General features: G+C 57.3%; 1 protein-coding gene across 2 annotated transcripts in view; it reads left to right on the top strand.

The window, feature by feature from the left end:
• Positions 1-19,086, top strand: part of ANKFY1 (ankyrin repeat and FYVE domain containing 1) — a 74,588-nt gene that overhangs the window by 51,504 nt on the left and 3,998 nt on the right. For both annotated transcript variants that reach the window (XM_045083154.1, XM_045083155.1), the window contains 14 exons: positions 2,474-2,571; positions 4,265-4,493; positions 5,354-5,452; positions 5,669-5,822; positions 6,404-6,572; positions 7,301-7,419; positions 8,064-8,220; positions 8,912-9,112; positions 10,444-10,620; positions 15,044-15,191; positions 15,590-15,680; positions 16,172-16,296; positions 17,751-17,897; positions 18,978-19,068. In XM_045083154.1, coding sequence (XP_044939089.1) covers positions 2,474-2,571; positions 4,265-4,493; positions 5,354-5,452; positions 5,669-5,822; positions 6,404-6,572; positions 7,301-7,419; positions 8,064-8,220; positions 8,912-9,112; positions 10,444-10,620; positions 15,044-15,191; positions 15,590-15,680; positions 16,172-16,296; positions 17,751-17,897; positions 18,978-19,068 — 2,005 coding nt within the window. The remainder of the gene's footprint in view (positions 1-2,473; positions 2,572-4,264; positions 4,494-5,353; positions 5,453-5,668; positions 5,823-6,403; positions 6,573-7,300; positions 7,420-8,063; positions 8,221-8,911; positions 9,113-10,443; positions 10,621-15,043; positions 15,192-15,589; positions 15,681-16,171; positions 16,297-17,750; positions 17,898-18,977; positions 19,069-19,086) is intronic.

The raw sequence follows: 19,086 nt of genomic DNA, 5'->3' as shown, positions 1-19,086 counted from the left end.
ATCGGTGTTGCTATGTGTGAAGCGTGGGTGGGTGCCACTGATGAGGGGGGTGGGCCCAGAAAAGGGGTGTGCGAAAAGAAGTTAGTAATTTAAACACAGATCAAAGTAGATCACCCCTCGGGTGACATGAAAGCTGAAGGCAGGGCACTCCACACCAGGGAATCAGGAAAGTCTCTGGAAAGGAGATTGTTACTAAATTACTCTTAATTTATAAAGGTATATTGGTTATTGGCCATAATTTTATTGGTTTTTAATGTAATTGTATTATATGAGCATCACGTTATATAAGAAATTGGTTCCTTGATGTTTAGGACTTGAACGTGGGGTTGATTTTTAAGATTAATTTATTTGAGAAAGAGAGTGGGTGTGAGAGAAGGAGCAGGAGGAGCGGGGGGCAGAGGGAGAAGCAGGCTCCATCCCACGACCCCGGGATCAGGGCCTGAGCCGAAGGCAGACTCCTGACTGACTGAGCCCCGTGGGCACCCCGCAGATCTAGTTTTACGGAAGCTTAACACATGCTTGACAGGGGCCGTGTTCTGTCCCTGCAGCGCGCACACCTGTGCTCATGTCCCTGCACCATGCATGCTGCTCTGCTGCGCACTCTCCCCGTCACCAGCTGGGGGGCTGCTCGGCTTGCCTGTGCGGGAGGAGGATTACAGTTCTGCACTGTGGGTGTGGATCTGTCTATCGTCTCGCTGGCCGTCCATTTTACTCCGTATACTTGGAGTTTCAGTGCAAGTTTAGGATGACTGTTTTTCCTTGTTCTGGTTGTCCTTATGCATGGAATGGCCTCAACGCCCTGTTTCTCAGCATAAGGCTGTGGCAGGTGGAGGTCGGTGTTGTTTGACAGGGAGGCCCGTGCTCATGTCTTGTGTGTCCTAGAGTGACTGCAGAAGTGAGGACGGGACCGTAGTTAGGGCTCACTTAAATTACAGTGGCTCTCTGCTAGGGATGCGGTCACGGTCTTGGAGGGAAAAGGGGAAGGGGCGTGAAAACAAAGCATTTGTCCTTTCTTTCATTTTCTTTTTTAAGTGGTTAAAGTGCGATTACTGGTTTCTGGAGTAGAAATCAGTGATAAATCACTTAGGTTTCCGGTGCTCATCCTTCAAATGCCTCCTCAATGCCCATCCCCCATCCAGCCCCTCCCCCACCCATCTCCTTTGGCAGCCCTGTTGTCTTTCAGTCTCTTATGCTTTGTTTCCCTTCCTCCTTTTCTTTTCCCCTTTCCCCTGTGTTCATCTGTTTTTTCCCTTAAAGTCCAGTGAGTGAGATCATGTTGTGATGACTCATTTCATGCAGCATGGTACAGTCTAGGTCCATCCACGTCATTGCAAATGGCCACATTTCATCCTTTCTGATGGTTGAGTAGCACGCCGGTGTATGTGTCTGCGTGTGCGCGTGTAAATACATATCACGTCTTCTCTAGCCATTCATCTGTCCATGGACTCTGGCTCTCCCCAGTTTGGTTCTTGTGGACGTTGCTGCTCTGAACACTGGGGTGCACAGGCCCCTTCGGATCCCTGTGTCTGTATCTTTGAGGTGAACACCCAGTAGTGCGATGGCTGGGTCGTAGGGCAGCTGTTTTCAACTTTCTGGGAACCCTCCATGCCGCTTCCAGAGCAGCCGCACCAGCTCGCGTTCCCTCCTGCGGCGCACGAGGCTCCCGTTTCTCCACACCCTCGCCAGCACCTGTCGCTTCTTGTGTTGCTGATTTTAGCCGTGGCCCGTTTCTTTACCTGTTTTAGTCCTGGTTGCAGTTTGCATTCTCAGATAGCATAGCTGCAGCGCATGGGGATTTTGTGTTTATCTGAACTGGAAACAGGTGTTAGTGAAAGGGAAACGCTGCTTTGGGGCTAGAACTATTCTACGAAGGAAGGAAGAAAAAAGGTGTTTTTTCCTCCCAAGATTTTTATTTAGGAAACAGTGCTAAAATCAGAACGTTTCTAAGCCACTTAAGGCCCTGGGGTAAGATGTAGAGGGCATTTTCTGGTGGAACTGAGCTCACATTGTGCTGCACGTGGTTGTTCCAGGTGCACGGGCGCTCAGACGACCGTCGCCTTCCCTGCACCCCGGCAGCATCTTAGCTGTACTGGTTTCATAAGGCTGGGGTGTTGTTGGCATCTAGCTGCCATGTGTGCAGAACAGACCCCTCACAGCAGAGTCCCCTGGCCAAAATGCCAGGAGCTCTGCTACTGAGAAACTGCGCTCTACCCGTCCTTAGCAGGAGCAGAACTTGCCTCTGGCCCTGGGCGGCGGCCAGTGGCAGACTCTGGGGGGATGAATGTCTCTGACTCCCAGACCAAGTCTTGGTTCCACCTAGACACGGGTCTGCCCAGCATCTGCATCCACACGCAGAGACGGCCCGTGTGGGCGTGACGTGGGTGTGGGGTGCGGGCTTATCCGTCGTGAAAGGTGGGCGAGGAGGAGCTCGTCCTCGTGCGGGTGGAAGACGTGTGTGCTCCCTGTCTCCCAGGGAATTGCTTACTGCAGCGGGCAGCTGAAGCAGGGAACGAGGCAGCGGCTCTCTTCCTGGCGACCAGTGGCGCCCAGGCCAACCACAGGAACAAGTGGGTAAGTGTGCTGGGTGGCCAGGGAGGCAGTGTGGGTCCGTGCAAGAAAGGCAGTGGTGGATGTAGGGGGGAATTAGCTCTTTCTCAGTTTTTGTCTGAATAATACATGCAGTTGGTTAGAAAACCAGGCTGAAACGGGTGTTTTGTCCCCAGATACGGGGTTTGAGAGTCTTGTGCTTATTGATTCTGGTGGGATCATGGGGATCACTGAGCATTCCCAGTGCCAGTGTGGAGGGGAGGTGGCTGGAGCAGAAGATGGTCCCACAGAGGAGGACCCTGTTGTGAGGCCCTCTACACTGCGACACCATTCGATGGGGAAGGGCTTGGGGGCGGGGGCTGAGTCTGGTGACACAGGGCCACCGGATGCTCATTGAGGCTCTCCTCTCCGCAAAACCATTCGATTGGGAAGGGCGTGGGGGCGGGGGCTGAGTCTGGTGACACAGGGACACCGGATGCTCATTGAGGCTCTCCTCTCCGCAAAACCATTCGATTGGGAAGGGCGTGGGGGCGGGGGCTGAGTCTGGTGACACAGGGACACAGGATGCTCCGTGAGGCCCTCCTCGCTGTGACACTATTTGATGGGGAAGGGCGTGGGGGCGGGGGCTGAGTCTGGTGACACAGGGACACAGGACAGCGTGTGAGGCCCTCCTCACTGCAACACCAGTGGGTGGGGAGGGCGCGGGGGTGGGGGCCGAGTTTGGTGACACAGGGACACAGCAGTGGCAGGTGCACGTACAGTGCTGGAGACTGGAAAACTGAGGCGGCAACAGGAACACGTTAGTTAGAAATACGGAGGTTGCAGAAAACCAGCTGAGAGGTCAAAGTGGAAATTTCTTTCCAGGGAAAAACGAAGTGGGATGTTGCTTTGTCTCACAAGGAGCCTTGTCGGGTCTTGACTCTAGACCGATGAGGTGTAGTCTCCGTGAGAGTAAGGGACAGGCCTGCGTGTTTGATTTGAGTCCGTCTGTTTGAGTGGCAGGATGCTGTGTGTGTACGTCTGGGTGCCTGATGCTGTGTGTGTACGTCTGGGTGCCTGTTCTTCTGTGACTGTTCTGTCCTTGGAAGGACACAGAACCCTGGCACCGGAGTTTCCTTGGGGAGGGAGCTGGGTGGTGGGGACAGGGCCAGGAGGAAACTTGACGCCGTGTGTTCTTGTGCCTCTTGAGTAGTGAGATGAGTGTGTGGGATGGCAGTTTAAAGTGTTTTTAATGTCAGAAAGGAGGGGAAGGAGGACTTGATTCAAGCTCAAGACGGGGTTGATGGGAGCCGGGCAGAGAGCCCAGTGGGGGTGGGGCAGAAGGGGCGCGGTGGCCCCTCGGTAGTCCTGTCCCCACGGGGCTGCAGCTGAGGCTCTGCCCGCCTCCCTGGGGCTGGCTTCCGCGGCACGTCAGGCTTGTGTAGTCATAACCATGTGAAGGGCGGTTAGGAACGCTGTCGGACACCTACGAGAGAACGAGCCAGGGCGTTTGGAGGGCACTTGGCCGGCATTAAAGAAACAGAGGCTGATGGCACAGGGAAGGGAGGGACAGACCCGCAGGTGTGGGGCGCGTCACTGTCAGCCAGTGGCAGGATGAGCCGAGGACGGTGACTGTCCCCAGAGACTCGGGTTTTGGTACACAGGCCGTCGTCATCGCTCCGGGACGGGCGCTCCCCTCCTGAGCGTGCTCTGAGGTGCGCCGTTTGCTTCCATTCAGGGAGAAACCCCGTTGCACACAGCCTGCCGCCGCGGCCTGGCCGGCCTCACTGCAGAGCTGCTGCAGCAGGGTGCCAACCCGAACCTGCAGACGCAGGAAGCCCCACCGCCACCAAGGGAGGCTGCGTCTGCCAGCAGCCCTGCGCACAGCGTCTACCTGCAGACCCCGCTGCACATGGCCATCGCCTATAATCACCCCGACGTGGTGTCTGTCATCCTGGAGCAGAAAGGTGGGCAGTGGGGCCTGCCCTGCGCCTTCGAGCGGCAGCTCTGAGTTGTGAGTTGTAGAGTTGATGCTGCTTCCACTGGGCAGTCTTGTCGCCCAGATCCTTCCAGGTCAAGTGAGACGAGCGTGTCCTCTGGCTCCTGACCGCTGTTGCCCCACGTACAGCTTTTAGGACAGGGCCTGCCCATTGCACGCCACCTGTCAGGTTATGGCTTTAGAACCGGTGACTGCCTCTCACGTGGATGTTTTCCCAACGCCCTGTGTCGGCGTGAGCAGCGTCCGAGGACCCTGCGGCCCCAAGTCCTGCTCAAGTCAGCTGTCCTGCTCAGCCTCCCTGACAGGAGCACTGTGGGAGGAGCGGGAAGGAGGGCCAGGGGCAGCCCCTGCCGTGGGGAGGCCCACTTCCCCAGAAAGGCATGCTCGGGTGCTCCCGTTTCCTGGCCTGGCTCTTGTCTTCCTCTTGCCCTGTCCCTGTGACAGTCAGCGTGCCTCTGCCATGTGCCTCTGGAAGGGAGCGAGGCTGTAGGTAGAGGCACTTTCTGGGGTCCTCACGGGAGTGTTGCGGTGGTGGGAATTCCCATGCCAGGCCATGGCTTTGACCCTTTCTTCGGCAGTCAGGTATCATTTGTGTTTGCATAGTGGGTTTGTTTTCCTTCTGTGAAGATTCACTATTTTAAGCATTAAAAACTTACTTTTTCCCTAAGCTCTGCTCCAAAATACCAGGTTCCTGGGCTTCCACCCCCCACAAGAAGATTGGTGAACTCTCTGTGTAGAGGTGATTCTGTTCTAGTCAGTCAGTTAGTTGGAAACTAATGTGGTCCATGGATGGTGAAATCAAGTGTGTGTTTCCTTTAAAAATTTTAGCTAATGCTCTTCATGCCACCAACAACTTGCAAATCATTCCGGACTTCAGCCTTAAGGACTCCCGAGACCAGACGGTGCTGGGCCTGGCATTGTGGACGGGTAAGGGATGCCGGGAGCTGCCGGCGTCCAGATGGACCTGCGTCATAAGGGTTGAGGGCGGGGAGGTGGGCGGGGAGGGGCTGCACGCATCATGGGGTTTGGGTTAAGCCTGTAAAACCCCGTGGAAGCTGTTGGCTTTGAGACGTCGAGGGGGCGTGGGTGTGTTGCCGTGAGATGTCGGGCGCGTGGGGCAGTCAGGGCCTGTTTGCGTCCCAGGCATGCACACGATCGCGGCACAGCTGCTGGGCTCTGGGGCCGGCATCAACGACACCATGGCGGATGGGCAGACCTTGCTGCACATGGCCATGCAGCGGCAGGACAGCAGGAGTGCGCTCTTCCTCTTGGAGCACCAGGCGGACATAAACGTCAGGTGGGCGGCGCCGTGCTCTCCCCGCAGGACCCGCTCCCGGCGCACTGGGCCCGGGGGTGGCAGAGGGGAACCCTCCAGGACCAGGCCACGAAACCGCACAGAGCTCACTGAAAGGACAGTCCAGAAGCTGTTGTTTAGAGAGCGATCTCGCGCTCAACGAACAACATTCCAGCTAGTGAGCTGTCCAAAGGGCTTGGGGGAGAAATGCGGAGTTTGGTTTCTAGTGTTCCCGTATTTCCAGAGGAATTTATCAGTATCTCTAGTGTCAAGTGACCTGGAATGGCTGAGGAGAGGGAGCGGTCAGTCAAGTGCATGGCGGCAGGTTACTGACCTGCCGCGAGAAGCAGCCGTATGGCCGAGTGCACACCAGTACACACAGGCGCTGCGTTACCATCTGGGGGCACTGGGGTGGCTCAGTTGTATTTTTAAAAAGGCAGAAGGGACAGAGGCTGCTGACAGGATAAAGTGCTCTGAGGGAGTGCTGGTTAGCGTGAGCGACATGCTTTCTGGCCTCTGGAATGCGCTGGGGCACGCGTTGGGCTCCGGCTACAAATGTTGGCTTTGGGTGGGTGTCCTCGCAGGACTCAGGACGGGGAGACAGCCCTTCAGCTGGCCATCAGAAACCAGCTTCCGCTCGTGGTGGACGCCATCTGCACCCGGGGCGCGGACATGTCCGTGCCGGATGAAAAGGGGAACCCCCCGCTGTGGCTCGCCTTGGCAAACGGTCTGGAGGACATTGCATCCACCCTGGTGAGACAGGCTCAGCTCCGGCCTCCGTTTCCGCATGGGGGCCTTTGTGTCTGAGACTGAGTTGCTGTCTGCCTAGTGGTCGCAAGGAACAAGAGAGCTGCCAGCAGCCAGTCGGGTCGAGGATGAGCAGTGGAAAAGCCTCTTTAGGAACTTGCAGTTCAATGTGATCTTTCCAGCACTTTCTCTTAGGCTGTCTTTACCAGGACTGCCAAGATGCCAGAGAGCTGGGGTGCCTCCTCAGGAGGCCTTGGGTGTGGGCTGCTTTCACGGATACCATAGTGACAAGTCCTCAGAGCTCTGGTTTATCTCCCTTACTCAGAAGACAGGCCCCAGGAAGTCCTCACCAAGCTATCTGATGTGCCTGGTCCCTGCCAGGGGTGCACTGTGCAGCTGGGGCTTCACGTAGCTGATGGCAACATTCCCTGTGAGTTACAGGCGTGTCACTGAGGCCACAGGAGTGCGTCTGTTTTCTGTCCCTCCTGGGACAGGGCTCCCAAGGGTGATGATAATGTTGTCTTTCTGTCTTTCTTGTGTTTCCCAAATCCATCCCACAGGACCTGGCACAAAGCATATTTTAATCAGTGTTCTACAGATTAGTATCACTAGCAGTAGATTGTCAGCTGTATCTTGCCTGAAAACAGTGAATCTTATGGTGTACCTAGAGCTCAGAGGGGATAATAGAGTGACTTTGCTGGGCAGTGTTTGTGAGTCACTTGTGTTTTCTGCAGGTCAGACACGGCTGCGATGCCACGTGCTGGGGCCCGGGGCCCGGGGGCTGCCTGCAGACACTCCTGCACAGGGCCATCGATGAGAACAACGAGTCTACCGCCTGCTTCCTTATTCGCAGGTGAGAGAACCCCCAGTGTCTCCTCGTGTCCTCTTCCTCAGCTGCGGTCTTGGCATGCCTTGGTGGGTCTTACATCCCCATGAAGGCTGTCAGAGGGCCCCTGCTCTGTGAAGTCAGCCAGTGAAGGCACTTGACCCGCTTCTGAGGAGAAGGGCTTGTGTGCCCATGTCGCAGTCTCGAAGCTGAGCCAGCTTCCTGCTCTGGGGGCCCTAGACGCTCCCGTAGTCCCATCAGGCCAGTTCACACAGTGCAGGCAGGAGGCTGGGGCGGAGGAAACCAGATGGCGCCTATGGGGACCCCCCCGGGCCCCCGCCCGCTGAAGGTGCATGAGCCCTAGCAGGTCCATGGCACGCTCAGGGTGCAGTATGCACGGTGGGGACCTTTAGAGCAGTGGTTCTCAAGATGATCGCACACACATCCCTGGGGGGGCTTTGAAGAGTTCTGATGCCCAGGCTGCCCCCAAGACCAAAGGAAAATCAGTGGGGTCAGACCTGGACGTCGGGTTGTGACTGAGACAGCTGTCCTGGCCACGGCAGCAGCACGTTGGGCGGGTGAGGCTGCTGCTGTGCACTTGCTGACGAGCCTCCGGCTGGGTTGGGAGCCTGGCTCTTGGAGCCCGCCTCTCATGTCCCCCTCGCTTTCAGCGGCTGCGATGTGAACAGTCCCAGGCAGCCCGGTCCTAACGGAGAAGGGGAGGAGGAGGCCAGAGACGGGCAGACCCCCTTGCATCTGGCAGCCTCCTGGGGGCTGGAGGAGACAGTACAGTGTCTTCTGGAATTTGGTGCCAGTGTAAACACACAGGTATGGAGAATTTCTCTTTCCAGGAGAGGGATGCTGACGGCAGAATTAGGGAGTCATCTCTTACCTGCTTTGCAGGTAAGAGAGCCTTGCAGACTCTCGGTCCTGGGCCTCAGTGTGGCCGTGAGTGGGGCTAAGGGACAGGTGGATGGAGTGACTTCCCCTGGGTCACACAGTCTGCCCTGTAAACTGCAAGACTTTCAGGTGAAGATTCTCCCACTCTGTGCCTTTGTCCTTCCTACAGCGTGAGGAGTGTTCCTTCGGTCAGCTTCTCTTGGCCTCTCACCTCCGTTGGTTGTCCGTCTCTGTGGGGAGTTTGTCCGAGACTCAAGCTGAGTACTGTGCTCAGCTGTCCCCGGAGCTCCGTGGAGCACCCGAGTCATGTTCCTTGGTGCTCGTCGGTATCCCGGCCCGTGAGGACGTAGGCTGCCTGCCGCCGAGTGGGCGGTGGTCTCAGGCGAGCCTGACTGCTGGTTCATCTTCCGAACCAAGCGTGTTTGTGTCCCTGGATCACTGGAGTGTGAGGGAGATGCCCACGGCTTCTGGTTTTCTCTGGGCTTGGACTCTTGAAAAGCTGATTGCGGACGCAGGGGGGCAGTATCGGTTCTCAGACCCGATCTGATTTGATCCCCTTCCTGTTTCTCCCCTCGTTTCTCCTTGCGTCTGGACACTGAGCTTGTGTCTGTCCCTGCAGGACGCGGAAGGGAGAGCGCCTGTGCACGTGGCCATCAGCAACCAGCACAGCGTCATCATTCAGTTGCTGATCTCCCACCCCGATATCCACTTGAACGTCCGCGACAGACAGGGGCTGACCCCTTTCGCCTGCGCCATGACTTACAAGAATAACCGGGCGGCGGAGGCCATCCTCAAGCGGGAGTCCGGGGCTGCCGAGCAGGTGAGGGACCCACACCCAACACTGCGTTCCACTGCCCGAGCTTGGGGGACCCCGTGACGCGGAGACTAACCAATGTCCCCAGCCGAACGGGTCTCTTCTCACGAAGACACCTGTGCTGAAAGTGCTTTCCTCTTTCCTGAAGTCCAGCCGTTCCGGCGGACTGTCGGTGCTGGCGGAGAGTGGAGTGCTCTGCCCCGTGTCAGCCCTTTGCTGGTGCCCCGCGCACAGGGAGGCTGAGGTGGCCAAGTCCCGGCCGGGGCGTCATTCTGTGGTGTGCCCCAATGGTGTCCTCATGTGCCTCTCCTTGGTTTCCTGGTCGTGGTGATGAAGGTCTTCTGGAGCTGTGAACTGAACAGGAGGAGCGGCTGGTGTGGGGGCAGCTCTCCAGGGAGAGCGTCTCTGAGGAGCGGGGCTCCGTCCGGGTGGCAGGCTCAGGCCCCCCATTCTCTGTGCTGCTTCAGGGGTTGGCAAAGGGCCGGCCTCAGGGCGTCCAGGTGGGACTGAGGTCCCCGTCAGGGTTCATGAGTAGCTGCCGAGGGCAGTGACGTGGAGATATGGCAGCTGAACAGAAGGAAGTCCTGGCGCGGCAGATGAGCCGTTTTGGAGCTTAGGCTGCCCTGGGCTGCTGGCTTTGCGTTGGTGTGTGAGCGGGCTGCGGGCGCTGCCGCAGGGTTGGGAGCGGGCAGCCCCTCGTGTTTCCTCATACACAAGGGAGTCGGGCTTGGTGGACCAGAGTCCTTTGTAGAAACACCGCCTGGGACAGCAGCACGTGCTGTGTGTGTGGCTGTGGGTGTGTGGGCGCTGCCCCCTCACTTCTCACCGAGCACTCGGGGACGCGATGGCTCTCGTAGCCACAACTTCTCTGGCCAATTGCACGGAGCTCCAGTCTGCAGCAGGCTGGTGGCTGCCTCCCCGCCGCGTGCTCTTACCCTGTAGCTTGATGGAGGAGGAACCTTGTGCAACTGCTCGGGGTCGGGCTGCTGTTGCTGCTGAGGTGGGGGGTCCTGGTGGTTGGTCTGAGCCAAGCAGGGGACCCCACAGCTAGTCTCTGCCTTCTCCTTTCTCCCCGAGCGCCCCCTTCCTTTCCCATCCGCAGGTCGTCTCTTTCTCAGTTTTCCAGATCAGCTTCTGCTGCTGGAGGGTGCCAGGGCCTTGCACATGCGACCAAATGCACACATGTTGTGGCGGGTGGGGGGCACGTGCAGTGTGGGCTATTGGAAGGAGCCTCCTGGACCTGAGGGGTTGGCCACACCATCGCCTCTGGCCCGTGCTCAGGAGGCTCCCTCGTGAGGGAGGCCCACTAATGTTTTGGCTCCTTCTCGTTGCCTTAGGTGGATAACAAAGGCCGGAATTTTCTCCACGTGGCAGTTCAGAACTCTGATATCGAGAGCGTCCTGTTCCTGATCAGCGTGCAGGCAAATGTGAACTCCAGAGTCCAGGACGCATCTAAGCTAACCCCTTTGCACCTTGCCGTCCAAGCGGGCTCAGAGATCATCGTCCGCAACTTGGTACGTGCTGCGAGCAGTGTGTGGGACCTGTGGGCTGGGTCGTGCCGTGTGCAGGAGCTCTCATCACTGCTGTTCTGGCGGGTTTTCTGAAGTGCTGGCATGAATTTGGGGAGCTAAGCCAGTGCCCTTGGGGGAGCCCTGTGTCTGTGGCAGTGCATCCTGAGAGCCCAGACGGCGCCGTGCGCAGGTGCTGGGGTGAGGCCTTGGGGGAAAGCAGGATCCAGGGCAGGCCCGGCCGCAAGGGCAGGGAGGCCTACGTCTGCACCAGCGCCAAGTGTGTGCTCTCAGGGCTGCTGGCACACGCTTACGTGCTCTCATCAGTATGTCCCATTGTGGTATTTTCCGGGGTACGTCACAGTGGTTCAGTATTCGTGTGGAGCGCAGAGTGACCACCACGGCACGTCTAGTTAACATCTGTCACACACGGGTACACACGCTTTCTTCTGATGAGAACTTTTAAGATTTACTCTTCGCAATTTCAGGTGCGCGGTGTGGTATTACCTGTGGTTCCCGTGCTGTGCATTACTGCCCCAGGACTTACGTGTTTTATTTATTTTTCTTTTTAAGATTTATTTATTTATTTGAAAGAGAAAGCAAGCACGCACAAGCAGGGGCAGCAGCAGAGGGAAAGGGAGAAGCAGGCTCCCGCTGAGTAGAGCCCCATGTGGGGCTCGATCCCAGGACCCTGAGATCATGACCTGAGCCGAAGGCAGAGGCTTAACTGACTGAACCGCCCAGGCGCCCTGGACTTATGTATTTTGTAACTGGAAGATTGTACCTTTTGACTCCCTTCACCCATTTCAGCACCCCACACCCCCCTCTCCGAAAATCGGCAGTCTGTTCTCTGTACCTGTGAGTTTGGGTTTTTGATTTTTAGATTCTCCATGTAAGCGGGGTCATATGGTGTTTGTCTTTCTCTGCCTTATTGCATGGAGCCTAATGCCTTCAGGGTGCACCCATCTTGTTACAGAAAGCATGAGCTCGTTGTCTCTGGCTAAGTTGTGCTGGCCATGTGCGCATGCTGCGTCATTCCCCGTTCGTCGGTCATGCACCCTGGATCCGCTTCCTGTCTTGGTTTGGCCTGTGAGGCTGCGGCGGATGTGGGTGCAGATAGCGCCCAGTGTTTGTCCCACAGCCCAGGACGCGCGTGCACGCTGGAGCCCTCCCCTGGGCTGCGGTGTGTGGCGTGCGGGCGTGGCTGCAGGCCCAGCCTGAGCTGGCTGGTCCGCCTGTGCCTCTGCGCAGGCCCCAGCTGTGCAGGGTGCTGCAGGTGCCTGTGTAGAAGACGGGTCCCAGACTCGCAGGCATCTGCCTCTGCTCTCTGTGGAGAACTCAAGGAGTCCAAGAGCAGGTCCAGACTATCAAGAGTTCCCGTGCTGGTTGTGCTGGTTGGTTTGTGTGATACTAAAGGCATTTTAAAGCTTTTTTACAGTGTGCAAGAAACTTGCTCCTTTATCTTTTTTTTCTTTAAATAGCGATTTTCCTTTCAATGAATATCCAGTAGTGAAATTACTGGGTCACACGGTGTTTCTGTTTCTCATATTTTGAGGAACATCCGTGCTGTTCTCCAGAGTGGCTACAGCAGCCTGCTCACCCACTGGCCGTACACGAGGGTCCCCGTTCTCTGCTCCCTCGCCGGCCCCTGCTGTCTCCCGTGCTGCTGATTTTAAGCCCTTCTGACCGGGGTGACGTGGTATCTCATCGTGATTTTGATTTGCGTTTCCCTGATGCCGCGTGATGTTGCACATCTTTTCCTGTGTCTGCTGGCCATCTGGACGTCTTCTCTGCAGAACTGTCAGGTCCTTCTGCCTGTTTTTACATTGTTCACTTACTCATCGGGTATTGAGTTGCGGTGAGTTCTGTGTATATTTTGGATGTTGGCCCCTTATCAGACGTGTGACTTGCGCATACGTTCACTCGTAGTTCACGCCTTTTCATTCTGTTGATGATTTCCTTTGCTGTGCAGACGTTTTTTAGTTTCTGGCCCAGCTTGTTTATTTTCACTTTTGGAGTCAGATCCAGAAATCATCGCCAAGATTGACGTCAAGGAGCTGACCACTCCTTAATTCTCAAAACCACTCAGAGAGGTGTAGGAAAATTTTCACATCTTACAAAGCAGAAAATGTAAGCCCAGAAAGAAGTTTCCCTCGAGATATGAGGTGGTCAGTAGCGTGGCTGGGATTTTAGCCATTTCTGTTCAGCTGCAAACCCTGTCTTTCCCAGTGCGACACAGTGCCACCCAGGCGGGGCACAGTCCGAGCAAGGACGTGGAGACTAGAAAGTGCGTGTGAGTGCTTCACTAGGAAGGTTCAGTTGGAATTTCAGGAGGGTGTTGGAGCTGTGGTTGGAAGGGCAGGTAGGGACCAGATTGGAGGGTGTGACACGTCAGACCTAGAACTGTGAGCAGCCTTTTTCCTTTTGGTGTGGAGAAGCCAAGCAAGTGTGTGAGCTGAAAGCACATGCAGGCAAAGGGCTTCATGTCCCCTGGCCGGACCCTGAACCTCCCATCAGACCCAGTACCTTCTGCCCGACTAGCAAGGAGGGCACTTGACTGGCGTTCAGTGTCCCGCCTTCTTTCTTTCTTTCCTTTTTTCCACTCCTTTCCTTTTCTGCTCTTCTCTTTGCACAGTGTGAGCTTTGAGCTCACAGCCCCGAAACCAGGAGTCACGGGCTCTACCAGCTAAGCCAACTGGGTGCCCCTGTCCCATTTTTGTTTTTGAAAAAGACTTCTTCGAAAACAATTAAGACTTGTTATGTGTTAGAGCTGAGAGAGCAGGTACTTCTGCAGTGGGCTGTGGGGGGCAGTTCCACGAGGAGGGCTGGAGAATGATGGCGGGGTGTCTGGTAGCAGCAGGCCCAGACTGGGTATGGGAACCAGCCACGGAGGCATAGGGGGGCCGCAAAGTAGCAGACAGTCTCAGGCCATGTGTCCTTCCATCTGAGAGCTGGGACAGGTTTGAGGGTCACGGCCCCTTCACCAAGGTCAAGCTGCTGCCTCCCTGACCTCACAGGTGGTGGGAGGGCCTAGAAACAGCTCATCAAACTGTGGCCGTCAGATTCATGTTGGAGCCTGTTCGCATGTAAGAGTGCCTTTGCCCAGACCTCTCCCCCTCCCCAGTTAACCATCCTTGAGATTAGCTCTGTCTGAGCCCCAGCACACGCAGCACTTTGGCCATGGATCCCCCTTGGAATGTCCTCCCAGACCTGTGGGTGCTTGCACTGGGTGCCCAGAGGTCGCGGAGGCTGGGACTCGGAAGGCAGGGTCCGAACCAGAGCTGCGAGGCAGAGTGTCTGCACCCACTGGGAGCTGGCCTGGCTTCGGGCTGCGGGGCAGGCACCATGGACTCTAGCCGCAACTTGGAAGTCTGTCCGAAAAAGAACGAGTGGACAGGATATTGTCGAAAGGTCCTTCCTGCTTTTGATTCTGTAATTCTTGGAGTTAATTTCTTTTTAAAAATGACATAGGAGGGGCACCTGGGTGGCTCAGGGGGTTAAAGCCTCTGTCTTCAGCTCAGGTCATTGTCTCAGGAGACCGTCTCAGGATGGAGCCCCGCATCTAGCTCTCTGCTCAGCGGGGAGCCTGCTTCACCCCCCACCCCCGCCTGCCTCTCTGCCTGCTTGTGATCTCTGTCAAGTAAATAAATAAAATCTTTAAAAAAAAAAAAAAAAGACATAGGAGGGGCACCCAGCTCGTTCAGTCAGTGGTACGTGACTCTTGATCTCTAGGTTGTGAGTTCTAGCCCCGTGTTTGATGTGAAGAGTATTTAAAATCTTAATAACAACAGAAAATAATATAAACATAGTATATGCTTATTGTGGAAAACCATAAAGCATGTAAGGATGTTGAAGCAGGTCACATCTCCCTTATACCCCCCACACCTCTGAGTTTGGTCTGCGTGCTTCTACACACCATCAGTGTGTGTGTCTGTGTGTCTGTCTCTCTTTGCAGATGGGACCGTGCTGTCATCCTATCTTCTAACTGGCCTTTCTTTGACTTCCTGTATCATAGTGTCCTTCCGTGTGAAACTACAAATCTTTATCATCTTACTGGCTATTGTTCTGTTGTTTGGATATTCTGTAATTTTTGTAACTCAATCCTTCTTGCGATCTGGTTTTGCTGCTGTGAGCAGTGGACATCCTTGCACAGTACGGTGAATATCACTGTCATCCTGCGTGGTCTGTAGCGCGAAGACTTAGAAGTCGAGTTTTTGTGTCCTAAGGAATGGCTTCTTCATATACCGATAATTGTCGCTTTCTGCTTGGAGCGGGTTTCGCTGGCTTCTGCCTCCCCTGGAGCGTGTGCAAGGCCCGCACGGTCCCATCGTTGCTGGCTGGGTGGGTACGCAAATATCTGGAGACGGGCGGTCGGCAGGACCTGTGCCGGTTGCGGCGGAGAGGCTGCTCAGGTAACCAGCCCGCACAGCTTCTTGCAGGAGCCAGAGTGAATGAGCTGACGAAGCATCGCCAGACGGCCCTCCATCTCGCTGCCCAGCAGGACCTGCCCACCATCTGCTCCGTGCTCCTGGAGAATGCAGTGGACTTTGCTGCTGTGGATGAGAATGGAAATAACGGTGGGTGCCCTCCACAGTGCCCCTCATCTGGACATCGAGGTGTCCCGCACCCCGGCCTGCCCTCCTTGGGGAGGCTGGTTTCCACAGCAGCAGAGCTGTGGCAGGGTGGGCTCTGGGCTGGGCTCCCATGGACCGTTCCGGGCAGCTTCCTCCCGAGCCCTGCAGTGGTTTCTGGTGAAGCCCTGAAGTCTTTGCTCTGGGTGACCACAGACGCAGAGTGCATGGTCTGCCGGGGCTGCGCGCACGACTCCGTCCGGGGGGGCACTGAGGCTGGGGAGCCGTGGCTGTGTGAGTGGACGGGGGCTGCTGTGGCTGCATCCTGTTCCGAGGGAGGTTGTGAACAGGCCATGTTTCCCGCACGGGTCCTGGGCTTGCCCAGTAAGAGGTTTACTCTGCAGCTCTGCATCTCGCGGTCATGCATGGTCGGCTCAACAGCATCCGGGTCCTCCTAACCGAGTGCACCGTGGACGCCGAAGCCTTCAACCTGCGGTGAGTGTGTGTGGTCGGAGCAGAGGCCTGGGCTCCACGCGCCTGGCCTGCCCTCACTGCCGTGGTCCCCGTGCCTCGCAGGTCCGCACTGTAGAACTAATTGGCCAGTAGCGCACTTGACCGGCTTTGGTACCTTGGAGTGTTTCTTTCTGAAAAATACTTTGAAGAGAAGCTTTTTTTTTTTTTTTTTTTAAAGATTTTTATTTATTTATTTGACAGAGAGAAATCACAAGTAGATGGAGAGGCAGGCAGAGAGAGAGAGAGGGAAGCAGGCTCCCTGCTGAGCAGAGAGCCCGATGCGGGACTCGATCCCAGGACCCTGAGATCATGACCTGAGCCGAAGGCAGCGGCTTAACCCACTGAGCCACCCAGGCGTCCCTGTAGAGAAGCTTTGATGACCTAGTCAGTGTTCTTAAATTTATCGGGCATCACGGGGGTCAGAAAATTACATCTTTTGTGCATGACCCCGCGTTTCCTGCTTGCTCTGTCAGCGGCCAGTCGCCCCTGCACATCCTGGGACAGTACGGCAGAGAGAATGCAGCGACCATCTTCGAGCTGTTCCTGGAGTGCATGCCTGAGTACCCTCTGGATAAGCCGGATGCAGAAGGGAACACGGGTACGTCAGCGTGCAAGGCCGCCGTCCCCGCTCCCTGGGCCTGGGCTCCCGCCTCCCGGAAGGACAGGAGCCCGGGCACACACGTCATCCTTGGAGGACACCTGCCTGCGCATCGGGAGGGGCTCTTGGAGCGTTTGTCCCTGGAGCCCCCGTGGCGTTCTGCAGTGTCTGATTGGGGACACACGCATGTCGGAAGTGTCTAGAGAACCCCCCAGCCACGCCCCTGTCCGCACACGTGCCTGCCTGTGTTTCCTGTCCTCCTCTGCCCCTTGTCTGGCCCTGCACGTGCTTCCGGGGTGGGGGGTGTGCTGCTGTGTGTGTTGATGGGCTTCGGAAACGTGGCCCGTTACGCACACAGGGGCAGGAGTCCCGTGGAGGCCCTCCCGCGGTGCTGCTCCAGCTGCCTGCGGTCATGGCGTCATGGCGCTAACTCGTGTGGCTGTCCCTGCGTTTCTGAGGAACTCTTGCATGTAGACGCTTGTGCAGTGCCCGCAGCCCCCTATTAGCAGTGCAAGCATCGCATCCCCATTTTTCAAGTAGGGAAACGGGTGAAACCAGCCTGAGCTCCCAGCGCCCTGTACCGCTGCCGCGCTCCCGTCCATCCTCCCTCCTGCCAGACAGCGCCGCCTCGGCCTTTGCAGCAGCATGGCGTCCCAGGAGCGTCCAGAACCTTAGACGGGCACCTGTATCCTGTCTGTTCTTGGCCTTGGCGTGTGAATGTTTTGTGCTGAGCCTAGGTCTGAGGGAGTTGGCTCTGGGAGTGGGTTGTGGGCCTGGCACCCGCTGCTGTGCGCCGCAGACTGGGAACTGGAAACGGGCAGGCGGCACTTCTCGTCGGGCTTAAGTGCACAGACCCGGTTCCCAGTGCCTTGCTCTCTTCTCAGTGGTGCCGCTGGGTGCTTTTGTGATCTCTCTGTGCCTCTTCCCTCATTGGAAATCATTGCCCCCGTCCGCCTGCACCCTTGAGAGGACGGAGTGAAGTGGGGGAGTGCAGGGTGTTAGCGGGAGCTAACAGGAGCGACGGGCTCGCAGGGTCCTGACTGGAGCCTGGGAGCCCAGAGGGCTGGCGCCTGCATGGGAGACCTCCCCAGTGTGGAGGGTGAGCCTGAGCTGACTTTTCTCTCCACGTGTTCAGGTGTTCTTGTGTCACGTAACTAGGGCTTTCTTCCCCCGAGCGCGTGCCAGAGGGGGGAAGCTGAGACAGAGGCCTTCCTTCCGGGCCTCCTCCCGCGTCTGATCTCTGCTCACGTCCCTGGAACGATGCGCTCACCGGGCCCCGGAGCGGCCCTGCACATCCTGGGCTCCTGGCCCTGGACTGGACAAAGCTGCGTACCCCCCATTGAGGTTTCCCAGAGTGTCCGCAGGGCCTTTGCTGGCACGCACGCTGCCAGGGCCTGTGCTCCCCTCGGCCGAGCCCGGGTAGGAAGGAACCCTGCTGCTGTTTGGTTTTCCAGTGCTGCTCTTGGCGTACATGAAAGGGAATGCCAACTTGTGCCGCGCCGTCGTCCGCTCTGGAGCTCGCCTTGGGGTCAACAATAACCAGGGAGTCAACATTTTCAACTACCAGGTCGCCACAAAGCAGCTTCTGTTCAGACTGTTAGGTGAGTGGCTCCTTCCTGCTCCTCCCGGACACATGGTCCTGGTGTGGGTCATCTAGATGTCCTGGTGACCTCTGAACCCCAGAACGCGCCCGTGTGTTCCTGGCCCTGTATACAGCTTTCTGTGAGGGCCGTGGTGGGAGAGGCTGTGAGCGGTCTCTTCCCAGAGTGCTCTCGGGCCTCATCTGCTCCCGGCTCCCCGATCCCGCCAGCAGTCCGTGAACTCCTGGGTCACCCGTGCATGGGTCCAGCAGTCCCTGCACGTCTATGTCCAGGCTCCGCATCCTCTGGGACAGCCTTCTGCTTCTGTCCCCACTGACCACACCCACCCTGTTCCCTCTATGGCGAGGAGAGCGGCACTCTGCGTGGTCTCATATTTGCCAGCGTTACCCCATCCCTACTGAGGTGGCAGTGGCGCCGGGTGACCTGTCCAGCATGCCTGAGTGGTCCACAGCAGAGCCAGTGCCCATGTACAGTGTGTCTCATACCCCTGCCGTTCGCAGCGCACGTGGGCCGTCTTCTCAGAGCTTAGGGTGGGAGCCGTTCTGGGTGCTACTGTGGAAGGTGCTGGGCGGTGACCAGCCCCCCGCCGTTCCTGCCGTGAGGTCAGGCCGCGTGCATGGGCAGGGCGCTCTGGGCGGCAGAGAGCTGCCGTTCAGCCTGGAGATGAGTCACGGTTCTGTTACGCGTTCTGGTCACTCCCGGCCCGAATGCTCCGCAGCCCACACCAAGCCCTCAGCCGCTCTTGCCGCCTCCTGGCCCCTCGTCGCCTGTGGTGCTTGCTCTAGGTCCATCCCTTCCCCACTGGCCCCTTGCTGTGTGGCCTCTGCCAGTCTTCCCGGCCTGCGGTCTCTCTCCCACTGCGCCTCCTGCTCTGGCCGCCCCTGGCCGCCCAGGTCCCCCGCAGACACTCTGCTGTCACAGCGTTGAGCACTGCCCCTCCTGCCCCAGCCTGCCTGGCAAGTGCTGGGGCTCCAGAGCCCTCCCCTGTGTTGCTCCTGTGCCCACGTCACTGCGACAGCCCCCAGGTCACCTGGCACGGTCACTCTGATAGGGACGGGGCCTCTCCGCCCATCCTTGCAGACATGCTGTCCAAGGAGCCTCCATGGTGCGATGGGTCCACCTGTTACGAATGTGCTGCCAAGTTTGGAGTCACGACTCGCAAGCATCACTGGTAAGGCCCCAAGGTCAC

The sequence above is a fragment of the Mustela putorius genome, unplaced genomic scaffold, assembly GCF_011764305.1.
Source record: "Mustela putorius furo isolate JIRA1106 unplaced genomic scaffold, ASM1176430v1.1 tig00000695_pilon_pilon_pilon, whole genome shotgun sequence".
NCBI lineage: Eukaryota > Metazoa > Chordata > Mammalia > Carnivora > Mustelidae > Mustela > Mustela putorius.
Note: the sequence above shows the minus strand (reverse complement) of the source record. Positions and strands in the feature narration are given on the sequence as shown.